The sequence below is a fragment of the Vanessa cardui genome, chromosome 20 (genome assembly GCF_905220365.1).
Source record: "Vanessa cardui chromosome 20, ilVanCard2.1, whole genome shotgun sequence".
Classification (NCBI taxonomy): Eukaryota; Metazoa; Arthropoda; class Insecta; order Lepidoptera; family Nymphalidae; genus Vanessa; species Vanessa cardui.
Window position 1 is genome coordinate 9,363,617 of NC_061142.1, and position 13,670 is coordinate 9,377,286.

General features: G+C 31.5%; 1 protein-coding gene across 6 annotated transcripts in view; it reads left to right on the plus strand.

Annotated features, from left to right (window-relative positions):
- Positions 1–13,670, plus strand: part of LOC124538178 (serine/threonine-protein phosphatase 2A 56 kDa regulatory subunit gamma isoform-like) — a 58,629-nt gene that overhangs the window by 4,213 nt on the left and 40,746 nt on the right. Inside the window, exons 1-2 of one of the 6 annotated variants that reach the window (XM_047115129.1) lie at positions 109–370; positions 11,449–11,743. The exons of 1 other annotated variant lie outside the window; for it this stretch is intronic. In XM_047115129.1, coding sequence (XP_046971085.1) covers positions 11,546–11,743 — 198 coding nt within the window. In that variant the 5' untranslated portion in view covers positions 109–370; positions 11,449–11,545. Of the gene's footprint in view, positions 1–108; positions 371–11,448; positions 11,744–13,670 lie in introns of those variants that run through there. 4 more of the 6 variants (XM_047115131.1, XM_047115128.1, XM_047115130.1 and 1 more) reach the window with 4 other exon arrangements.

The window sequence follows — 13,670 nt, forward strand, 5'->3', positions numbered from 1 at the left end:
TGACCTCTATGCAAGTAATATAGGCTATTATCGTATGAGTGACTGACATGTTGTGATAGGTGTTGTTTATTGCAACGATTTGGCAGCACTCTCTATTCTGTACACAGTTTGTATGCGTGTGTTCCAAACACTGGCAGTATACGAAACGTGAATTTTTGTATTTTAAGTTTTTACGCAAGTCGTGTCGCGTGTCAAGTTTGTTTACGTGTGAAAAGTGCACTTTGTGTGTGATGTTAGCGAAACGTTGACTTTTTTTTTTTTCGATAACTTGGCAGAGCTCTGGAATTCCTTTGCGTTATGTTTTACGTAAATAGAAAAGTTTAAATAAAAATAAATTTTGCAAATTTTCGATGTACAGTGGATGGTATTGGTAATTTAAATTTAATTATAATCAAGTTAAATTTATAAAAAATTTAATTAGGTTCTATATAAATACTACGTACCACAGAAAATCCAATGTAGTAATAGAAGTTAATTTAGTTATTATAATACATTTTTTAACAATTATTTCGATTCTTACGAGTGATGTAAATGTTGCAACGCTTATATTAAAATTTCACTGCGTATTGCTTCAAATACCTTTTAAACTCGACAGCATAATGCAAAATGCACATCGCCTTACATAAAATAATTTCTTTTATTTATAAAGCAAATGAAATGGAAACTGATGCCGGGTTATGTTACGCAGTTGCATTTTTTCAATTTTTATAGTCCGTATCTTTAATATATTTTTTTTTTATGAATATCGGGAAAAGTATCTACAAATTGACTTCTTGATGGTAAATGGCATTCTCTGCCCCATAGACTTATATTACTTGCTAATGTTCTCTCAGCCATGGGATGTAAGTTATTAGATCTTGTGTCGATATAAAAAAAAAAACAAAACTGTTTTATATGTAACTATATCTGTCTGTATTTAAACGCTTAAAGTGCGATTTAATGTCACATTATTTTATATTGTGTTGTAAATTTATTCGTATTAAATAAATGCCGGATGTTAATTTTGCGCTTGAAAACAGCTATATTTTTCCTTATCAAGACTTCCATATATTTATTTAGCGACATAATGACTTCTACCTTCAAGCCACTATTTACAGAGTAAATTAAGGTGATAAAATAGCCTATATACACATACATACACATGTATGATATGAATGAGAGACCTCGTTTCTTCAAATTTCACTTCTCATTGACTAGCGAGTGCTCCCAGCGTTACTCGCTTTTGATAAGCTCACTGAAGCTTGACCTATATCTCTTTTAGCTTAGATTTACCTGTTACGTGTCTGTTGCAATGAAATATGTGTCAAGTATATAGATCAGTAGTTGTATTAAAACCAGAACGAATGGAAAAAGTTAAAAATATTGATGCTCTTGTTATCATTCAATAATAAAAAATACGACAAAAGAGAATTTGGATTCCTATTTTTTGTAATGTCAAGCGTGCTCGTGTAAAACGTTCTTTAAAATAAATATTCATAACAATATCTGCACCAGTAGATTATATATAGATTACCACCACCTAATTTGGTAATTCTACCACTAAACATCAATAGTATGAATTGTAGCTTTTTCCCTTGAAGAGTGACGTATCCAATGAAAAGGCAATGTCTCTAAAATGCAGCGACAGTACAACATTAAATAGCCCAATTAAACCGTAATTGGGCTATTTAATGTTGTTCTTTGTGTTCTTTACTACATTTTTCTATATATACCTGTATTAAATTTGTTCATTACTACTTGCATGTTATGTAGGTATTAAGGAATCTGTAAATATATTAATGCTGGGCTAAGGCGTCCTCTCTTTTTGAAGACAAGGTTTGGAGCTTTTCCATTGAACAGCTCCATTGCCGATTTGTGTATAAACATGTGGCAGATTTTCATCTAATAGCAAGTTTGCACACGATGTTTTCCTTCAACCCACGAACACGAAATGAATCAGGAACACGATTCAATCACATGCATTTTGATAGGCTCGAACCCATCTTTGGTTGAGTTACGTATTATAACCACTGACCCATCTCAGCTATTTTAGTTTCCTCGAAATGTAGCAGTCAGCATGTCGCAGCGCTTAAACCGCTTGCTAAATAATTGCTGGTCTGTTTCAAGTACAGTTATAACAACACCACGGCTATAATCATAGTGATAGTTCGAGCGGAATATTTAATATGAATTGTTTAATATATAGTTAGTATAAAAGTCAAACCTTTTATTTTTTGTATTTTATAGTGGTAGAAAGGCATAGATTATTCTGCCAATGTCACGTAGGATGAAAAAGAAATGAGAGCATTTGATCGGTGCGGTCGAGTTTTTAAAATTAAAAGTTAATTTTTTATTCAATATTAATACTATGAAAGTTGTTTATTATTCATTGGTAAAAATAGACTACTGATTCACTATCGGTATATTCGTACATGCGAGGTTTAATAGCGAAAAGTTATGTCACATAACCTTTTTGGCAATTTTGTTTACGATTCTATTTTGATTATGACGTGTGCAAATCCAAAATCATTTTATTTTAAAACTTTAAATCTTCTCAAGTAACTTATTAATGCGTTTCTTAAACTTATTATTTTGTACTTGAATACACGAATATAAGAAACGCGAAACGTGAGGGAAAGTGAAAGATATAAAAAAATATATCAAAAAACGATATTTTGTTAACAACAGAGACAAGTGTTGTGTTTTGCATACATACATAGTATGATTATAGTATCAGTATCCTTACCTTGGATACTGAGAACCCCCCTTGTCCCTGCAGCGCCTGATTGAGGCGCGAGAAAAAGGTGCTCGTAACTTGCACTTACTCTACACTACACTTCCTCGGTTGTCTGCGGCATTCTCTTCCCGCTCCCGCTCAGCGGCTTTTGCAAATTTTTAAAACATCTCCAGTCTCCACTATTTTCTTTTTGCGGGTGGAATTTATCAGTATTATTCTAAATTTTATTTAACACGACTTGAAATCATTAATGTACATAGTGTTCTATACAAAATACATATAAGATGTAATTGTATCAGTTTAAATCCAAAAAAGCAGCAGTAGAAGTGTTCGTTGAATCAGAAAAAAACAAGGTCGTATTAAAAGAAATAGAGGAATAATCGTAATATAGAACATATTAGGTGAAAAAGAACAAAACATTTGTCTTGATTACACGTAAAGTGTTTCCAATTACATAATATGAAAGGACGTGAAATCGATTTGTCGCACTCATCGATATATATGTTTTTTTATTTGGCCATGAATAACTTGTGAAATACATAAGATTGAGTAGCAAATATTTGTTATTTTTAAAACAGTATCGAACTATAATGTGAAAATAGTCTTATGTGTTTTAAGTTGAATTTTGTATTGTTAATTGCATTCAACTCATAACGATGCAGCTTTTATATATTTATATTTATGGATGTAAAAAAGCATATATGAGTATATGTACACGTAAATGTAACGCATGTATATATGTAAACGAAATATATATTAGAAGTGTTGTTGCGGTTGCATAACTGCGTAAATAAATTTAAAAGAGGGTTAAGTAGAAATGTAATATTGAATTACCAATTCTGAAGCTAAACTTATGTTAAGAAATTGTTGAATGGTAAAACTTCTTTTGAAAACTTATGAAGAACATGTATGAAGGTGAATTTGGGGATGGGGATTCGTATGTAAATTTTTCAGTTTAGAAGAATGTAAAATTCGTTTTAAGAGTTATGTTTATGATAAAACCGTTGTAACCGCGGCGTAGAAAATTCGTTAGCTAAAAGTTGGAGGTTTGTCTATTCGTCAATTTTGAAGTTAGGAATGGGGACACCCAATAAAGCTTGCGATTTCGAGAAAGACATTCGTTTTAGTGTTTTTGAAAAATCATCCCTAAAAAAGATGATACCGGTTGAAATTATGTAAAGAAGTTCGTCATTATTGAATATCTATACCTTTTTTACTCGCATATGTATGATACAACCGATTTTGACGGGACTTTCACTGGCAGACAAATGATATAATAAGGAGTAACTTAGGCTACAATAATATTTTTTTTGTTCAATTCAAACGCGTACGAAGTCGCGGGAACTGCTAGTCTATCATTTAAATGGCAATTTTTTGGCAAAGCGGGTTATCAAAAAAAACTTAAGATAATTTGAAAGATCTCGGTAAAATATTTATGATGGGATATCCCATTGGGATAGAGTCAATAACAATAGATAATTCGGTAGGACGGAAACGAGAAAGATTGTTCTTATTATGCCAGTCTATAAATATGTATTACAATGTCAGTGAATTATTTTTTTAGATAAATATTATCACATGATAAGTTTATGTGTCGCGTGTTTTATATTATAATCTTAGTACTGTGAGTGCGAACGAATCGGTTTCGGAATTTGTTTACAAACAAATTGCAACGCATAAGTGGGTTATGTATATAACCTATTTATTTTATGTATTGAATTAATTGAACACGACTATAATGGGCCGCCTGGATGAGAACCAACTATTCGGCGTTTATCTTAGCGCCGGTCATCGATACACTGTTTACGTAATTGAGCCAGTTTGATTAAGGCATGAAGGATACTACGTATTAGATTAACCGTTGCCCGCTTGACTTGCTTATAATTATTTTATTACGAATCAAAAGTTGGTTGTGTCCACGTGTCAGTTGATTTGCTTGTTTTTCTTCCGAACAAATAAATGTATCATTTACTAGCGACCCGCACCAGCTTCGCATTGGTGCAATACTGCAACAAACTATACTACAGATTTTTTTATTCACGACATAACATTAGAAACGTCTAAAATTATCAGTGTTCCTTTAGTCTTTTGTCATTCATTATAACAAATCATCCTATTGAATTTCGAATCTATCTATAAAAAAAAATCGCATCAAAACTCGTTGTGTAATTTTAAAGACCTGAATTTGTTTTATATTATCAAATGATAATGAAGTGTAGTTCTTTGCGAAGGTTTTATATCAGGATTTAAATTTTAATTGTTATTAATATACAGAAAACGACGACGTCTTTAGAACGGCTTGTTCATATATGTCGTATCCGTCTGTATATTTATGACTATGAAACCACTAAACAGATTGATTTCATTGCGGTCTATAACGTTACATTTGTTTTCCTGGATGGATTTGTTTCATTGAAAATAATTTTAAATTTATTGAATTTAAAAATACTAGTTTCGTTAATTAAATCACATTCGGTCAATTACGACGCACATTAGTCCGTTATGTCAGGCACTAGTTTTTTTTTTATTAAGTGCCTTAAATTAAGTGCCTGTAAGCCACTATTATGCAGTACTATTACAGTTAATTGTAACATTAAAGGTAGGTCACCCATATTACTTGATGTTGAAATTATTTGCCAACTACTTTTGTTATTAAATGTTTGCTTCTATTCTTTATAATAAATTAAAATCCATTGTATTTCATTCAAACACACTTTATAATAATGCTGCTTGAAACGTTAGTATTTCACAACTACCGTCGTTTCGAATTAAGACTTAATTTTGACAAATTAAATAAGAAGGAGGGATCGAGATTTTCGTCTGTATTCATTTGCATTGATAACATAGTTTAAAGCATTGGTTTGTGTGGAAGAAGTTTGAATATACATTGAAAAATATATAAAAAGCTAGAAGATAAAGATCTACATAATTTCTATATATTTTTCTTCACTTACCTGTTTTATTTCTTTCTAATCACCAAAGGTTGTCTGTGAGAGATCGCTATAAGCGATAAGACAGCCTTTGCGCACCATGTATCTAATTGTTTTGTATTTCCTATATATTTCCATGTGTTGTGTAATGAAGTATTTTAAATAAATAAATAATTGGATTAACAAGCCATTGTTAAGTAATGTCTGGTTTTCATTAAACTTTTCATTAAATTTTATTATTTAGTTTCGTAATATAAATAGAATACTTTGTTTGTGCGTTTATTTCTAAACGAAAATAGTTGACATTACTAAAATCTTGTTATCCTTCTTAATCACCCGTGTAAGAAAGAGATAGCAATCATAATTATGCTATACCTATATATTTGATAAGTCATTTTATTATTACTTCATTTTTAAGGACATGTTTACTTTTCATTCATGACCTGTCGTTTGCTGTTTAATTACGTATTATGCATAATTTATTACAATTATATTATATTTCTTACATATTATAAAGATTCAATGCTATTATTGAAACTAATGTTTTACCAATTCGACTAACGAACTCCAAATTAAGAACGCCGCGTGTTAATTGGCTATTGGCCGTAACTCGATATCGTGCTGTTCGACATTTACACACGTCCAACCCCAAACAACCCTTGGCCGAATAAACCGACGAATTTGCTCTTCTATTTATAGGCCCTTTCCAATATGCCAATCAACTGGATTGGATCAATGAAACTCGAAAACAAGAGTGGATGTTCTATTTGTTTCCAGAACTTTAGACGCAATGAGATGAAAGGTATGATCATCGTATTCAGATTATTCCAATCTATACTCATATTATTGATGATAAAGTAAATCTTTCAGTCGGTCTGCCTGTTGCTTTCTCATGGCCAGTCTGAATGGGTTGAAATTTGTTGTGAAACAAGCTTCAATCACAAGGAAAGACTATAGACTAACACCAGACGAACACCTATCACAAGAGGCAAGTCGCAGACGACAACTAGTTTTAAAACTAGTATAAACTGTTCTGAAAGAAATGTTACAGAAGTTTTTTTGATTAAGCGCTTTTTGGTATAATTGCACTTTGTTCTGTTTTCTGTGAATTTGTAACGATAGCACGTTATCGCTTTATTATTAATTACATTACAAATTATGAATTATAAGACATATGTTTTACGTATGTTTCGGTTTCTTCAAAAGATTATTATCGTGTAGCTACCGTTTTAATTGATACGAATAATGTCGCGTAAAGAGTGGTATTTTTTGTTGTAATAACAGTTATACATATTAACAGATAATGATATGTTTGAACGATCTTATAATAACATCTTGGCGTATTCTATTGCCGTCTTTTTTATATAAACCATAAACACAAATGCAAGCATGCATTCAACGCACGCACACACGCATACGGGCAGGCGCACTCACACACAAACACCCGCTGTGAACTCTTTTAAAATAAGTTATTCTACCTCGCGTAGAGTGAACACACGCAACGAATCTACTAAGAAAATTTTGTTTTGTTAACGTTACCAATGAGTAATGTTTAACTTCGTCTGATCTAAACTATTTTAAACTATCACATGTTAATGTTTGTCTTGCAGTTTATTTAGATTAGTTACGTTCAAAATAGACGCGGTCTTACTTCGTATCAGGCTAGATAGTAATCGGAAGATATGCAATTTTATTTTATACGAATTAATTTTATCTTTAACGTTCTTTATGTATAAGGAAAAGTACCAAGATTGCTCCCTTAACTTTTAATTAATTAATATCATTTAGGCAGTTATATTGATAGGTATATTGATTTTTTATAAATTATCTTCTGAATGTTGATTCAATCGTTTCCAGCAAGAAATTCATTAGTTACTCTTTTCCTCCAACTTACAAAAGCCTGTGCTTATGCATTTAAATTATTATGCATCCTGCATAAAATTAACGAATATTAACATCAAGCCATTTTAAGACCTATAGTGTTTCAGCGCGTAATAAGTTTTATTTATAAAATATATTTGATAACATGGTATATAAATTTCTTAATAAGGCAAGCCAATTATATCTACGGAATCTTAGAATAGAAACAAATACAATAAAACACGAAGCATACAATATATGTACATTAAACATACGTAATTTGCGAATATAATTATTGTATAATATGCAATTGTGTTATTATATATATATAATTAATTTTTAAAGTTATTGCGAATTTAAGAAACCCAGGTGAGCGTGTTCAGCCTGGGACTAATTCGGAAACTGGATTGGTAACTGTTGAATAATTTCATCTTAATTTGCTCTGTGGAGGTCTCAGTAAAAAAAAATATCGTTAAGGAATTCAAGAATGATGTAACAGCTTATATAATTATGACGAAGTGCTTTTAAATGGTTGTTCTGCTACTTTCTCTGGTTTTAATGTTAGATTTGTTAATGATCTCGTATCTAATTATTAAGACGAATATGTGTGTTACGTGTAAAAAAAAATGTTTGTTATGAAATAAACTAATTAAAGCTAAAAAATAACTGAACTTTGGAATTAAGAAACAGCTTCTGTTCTGATGAGCAACAAACAAAACGACAAGAGAGATACGTTTCTTCTGTCGTTTGGTTTGTCATCATCGTTTGTATTTAATGAAGGTTTAGCGATGTATAATAAATATTTACTAGGAAAACCCGGAACACGTTCTTCTGTCAGTGTGTATAGGTACTAATTGTAATGGCAAAAGGAGGCGGTGGCAAAGTGCATTGTATAAAAACATACACGAAAAAATAATTGTAAATAAATTGGTTTGTGACTATTTTTAGATTTTTAGTCAAATGCCACGTAAAGCACAATAATCTCTGACACATAACATCATCAATTTTTATATAAACACTAGCTGTCCCTGCGGGTCTAATCGCGCAAAATTTATAAACTTTACCTGCATTACACAAACCGTCACTCCCATTTTTGCTCATCGAGGATGATTAAAAAAAGTAGTTTATGTCCCGGGATTCGAACTATGTCCGCACCAAATTTTATCAAAATGGGTTCAGTGGTTTAAGCTGGAAGATGTTATGATACAGTTACTTTTGCATTTATAATATTAATACAGATGTATGTATAAGATCTTCATATCGACGTATTGTAGATCGATGTTACAGACTTAATTTGAATAAAACAAGTCTTAATACCTTCCAAGTTTAAGTCGTTGCTTTCACTGATCTTGGTCGGTGATGTCTTGAATTATGTATCAATTTGCCATATACAGTAAAAGATCTGCGCGTGCTAAAAAAATCTGCGGATATTCTTGGCATTGGCGCGTCATTATTTGCTTTCTCTGTGTCACGTGGGCGTCTCCCGCTGACGTTATCTGCGTGTGCGCAGCAGAGCAGGTCATCTGCTTTATTTTGAAATTAGAATTTTTAGGCGTCGGACAAACCGAAACATTCGTATGTTTTTATGCAAACATAACGACTTTCAATCTATAATCAACATATACTAAATTAAAAAATAATATAATTGAACTCCATATTTTTAAAATAAGAACAGATTCCATTCGCTCTTGAATTTTTTTAACTAACACCTTTAGTTTATTTTTCCCCTTAAATATAACCCTTGTCCTATTAGATTAATTATAGTTGATAAACTCTTAATTGCATAGTAATTATAATTTTTATACGCCTCTACTATAACAGTTACGTCTTACTCTCTGAACATGTTTACAATAGCTTTGGTTTTCTTGTTTTGTTCTTATCACTATTGAACGCGCATTTGTTGTTTCCCTCTCCGTATCTAATTCATTAAATGGATTTCCTTTGCGAATTGCAGTACTGTCGGTGAGAATGTATGACGTAAATACGCAGGAATTCCAAAATGTGACGTTTAAAGAACATTTATTTCTCTAAAAACCACTTTATTTATAAACTAGTCTTTTATTTCAAAGCAGTCGAAATAAAATGACTAGTAAGGACGCTGGTGAAAATTCGTATTCGAACATGAACGAATTCGCATTAAAAATCGCTCTTTAAAATACCCACACAATTGATTTAATTTTTTTTAATATTTTTAGTTGCATTTTTGCGTACTTTGAAAAAATCTTACCCGATAACTCAAAAATAGTTCACTTTTGCATATGGGTGTAAAAATATGAGAAATAATCACCCTTATTACCTACTAATTACCAATAACCCTGTATGTATATATGTATATTACAAAAACGAACAGTAACAGATTAGCGTATTGTTAGGATTTTAATTAAATTGATTTAATATTGGATATATTATATCAAGTACTTAAATAAGTTAGGACGAATTTCGTCGTAATTATTTAAAAGCGACAGTGGTTGAATGGCCCCGCATTGTTTACAATCAAGATGTACGACCAGATGTTGGCGCCAAAAATATCCCATGATTTTTACCATTCAACACATAATACAATAATTATATTAATAAAAACTGCATAAGAATAATAATTTAATAAATTATATCTTTCAAAGGATGTTATATGAAAATATACATATATTATTTTAAATGTTACATAAAAGCTATTGATAAATAAATACATATTATGATGTAAAAGTAAATGTTTATACCATGAAACATACACACAAGGGCTTACACAAATCTTATCACGTAAATAGTCTAAATTCAAAACGGGTAAAATTGTGAAGCGATACGAGTATATATACAAATAATATATATCCAAAGAAAACCGTCGACAGACGTTATCTGCCATGCAAAAACGCCTTCTACTAAATACATAGCATCTTCTGGTAAATGTTTTATGTATATTGGTTTCATAGTTTTTTCGGCTAGGTATTACATATAATACGTGCTCTCATTTATTAATATAGATTATATTGACGTGTAAAGCGTGTTCTGCACTTTATAAAAAAAGTGTGTCAGGATTCTTCCAGAGTATTACACTCAGAAATAGAGTTTTGGCATTTACCGTTTATAAATAATTTTCAAATAAATCAACGTTCTTATTTTTAAATAATTATTTTTCAAGCCATTTGCCGATGATAAGAAATACAGAATTACTTATAAAATATTGTTGGACAGTCAGTGCAATCGTCCTTCTGGACTAAGGAGAGGTCCTTTTGAAGTTAGGGATATTTTAGGCACATTTTCATCAGACTCATCGCATCTTAGATACAGATAGATGCATCATAACACGCGAAAACTCGTTGGTATTGAAGCTTTATGCTTCAATTTACTATACACGTGTACCCACCACTGGGTCATTACGGCTATTTATGTATGCCTAGAATGTCTAAGATCAAGTGTACAAACTTTTGTGTCTGTCTGTACAAACATCAAAGCTAACATTGAGTCGGTCACAAACCGTGGCTTAATGCATAACGTAATTCATGAGAATTTTTACAGCAATGATGTCAGTGTTGGTTTATATACCTTGTAAATAATCGAGATAATGCGGATTTGTAAAACAGAATCGCTGCGAAATTGGATTTCAACGTTACTTTTTACGCGTACGAAATGTTTTTAATTCGGTGTAGGTATATACTGTTCTCTTCGGTCTTATTTACTTCATTATAGCCTACATACCATAGAATGCATAATGTATATTAGTACTTATTACAAAAATAATAAAACCCTTTTGATATAATAGTTTCAACTTATTTTTAATTTACAAATATTACGTAGGTTACGTGTACAGGCGTTTGTTGGTTGTTAAAGTAATTGACGTATTTATCCAACATCTAATTTTGTATGAAGCGATCTCGATAATTCTTTTTTACTGTCCAAATATCCTGTTCGTCGAGCTTCTATTCAGTTTATGAGAATCATTTGCAGAGAAAGTTAGTGTCGAAGTGCGAATTGAACAATTTAAGTCGTATTAACATATATGTCACGTGGTTCCGAAGTTCTGCCAGCTTGTCAATGATATGGAATGATTTGGCGATACGTGTGTGTAAGTGATGATAAAGTGTTGATGGATAAGTTTAAAACGATTCAAGATACAGTGCTGGTTTATAAAGTTTGTTTAGTGGCGAAAATGTTGGCTTCGGCCGCTTCCGCCAACCTGAGTCGGCATTCGCTCTCCGCCATGTTCCAGAAGCGACGTTCGGTCGATAGACCTCTGATTATGGTAAGTTGGTGATATATCTGCTCAGGTACAGCGGATGAATTTATGAAAATGATAAATAAATCATCTTAAATGCTCTCCGCGTTGAATTTATTTATTTGATCGATTTATGAATTTTCACATTTCAAAAGGTACCTTGATCATTCTGATTAATTAAATAAAATATATATATTAATCATGTGATTTTACAAAGACGCTATTTCATTGATTAACGCAATAATTTATTCGTGGTAATAAAGTAACTATACCAAATATGTTGGAATTCAAATATAATACGTACGTTTATATATAAAAACAAAGTAATATACTAATTATAATTTTATATGCGTGGACGTCTTCATTGCACGTTGTGACCTAAATATTCGGCCGCCAAATAACATTGGATATGTGAATTTTGTTATAAATTTTCTATGTAAAGTTTATATTATCTAGGTCGATGTCTCGACGTTATAGTGACGGCGAAATGCTCTTACGGAATTAACAGATTCTCGCAATATTTGCATAGTTCTGTAATAAATGAACCTGTTTTAATGATAGTCAACTCTTTTATTCGACATTTCTAGAACATTGTATTCGTAAGTATGGAATAAACTTTTTGTTTATGTATTTATTCAGAAATATACAGCCTTTCTCAGCCTCATAAGGCTTCGGTCCCCATTTTTTACGCATAAAATCAATCCTGTATAAAAAAATAGTTAAAAGTCAAGTTATGGAACTCGTTATTACGGAATTGTATTAAAAAAATGTTAGATACTTTATCTAAGTCATCGGTAAACTATTCCAATATAAAAACTTTTTGCTAATACCGAAAAGTAACTGTTTTTGTGTAGTTAGAAGTCAATGTACGTATCTGAAATTTAATTTGAATTTCCCTTTATCTTGCATCTAAGATACTGTGCAAAGATACCTTACCGGTAAACAAAATACACAACAGTAACAGTCCAAGCCCGTAAAGCTCTCGCTGCTGGTATTAAGCCTCCTCTACTTTTTTGAGGTTTTGGTGCTTACTCCATCATGCTGCTCCAATACGGGTTATTGGATAAATGAAAATTCAAACTTAATGAAATTTTAGTTTTAGTATCACGTAAAACTTACTTCCGAACAATAATGCCCGTTTGAGTATCAAGTCAAAACTTACTTCCGAACAGATCTTAATGAAAGTGTCATAGACAATGATTATAATTTAAAACTGCATTGTATTTTATTTTGTTACGATGTCGGGAGCCACAGGTAAAACTATTTTTTGTTCAACCGTAAAGGTATAACTATTATCGTTGTTTAAGTGAGGTCAGATTACCGTGACCTTAGCAATGACTGCTGCGCCGGCAGATTGCTGATGTATATCACTAAGATAAATGTATGTAAAAAATGCTCAAAAATGTTCATTTATTGTCCTCCTTTTAGGAAAAGGTGAGTGACCTATCGATTCAATATCTTGCTTAGAAGTCGTTTACAGAGTATACTGTATTCGTATAATTAGTTAAAAACAAACGAATGACATACTCTAAATGATTTTTTTTTGTTTTGTTTACTTTTTATCCCGTGAGCGAATCCACGATTAATATCTAGTATGCTTATAAGCATGTCGAACGTGTAGCTATCGCCATGTCGAATTTAATTAAAATCCCGCCAGTCACCCGCGTGATGCGTGCAAAAATAAAAGGAAAGAAAATTGCACGAGATGCGAAAAGTAAACACAAACACATCTCTGTTACACTTTAATTCACCGCGGACAATTGTGAGGCGCTGTGCACTAATTGTAATTAATATATGAATATTTTGATCGTTTAAGATAATTGTAGACGATTACTTGATTATAGTACTTCTTATACTTTTCATTATACGTTTTGAATGGTATTCACGGCGTTTCAATTGAGCTGTATTTGCATATGTTTAAACAAACATTACAAGTAACAAAACGTATAGTTAA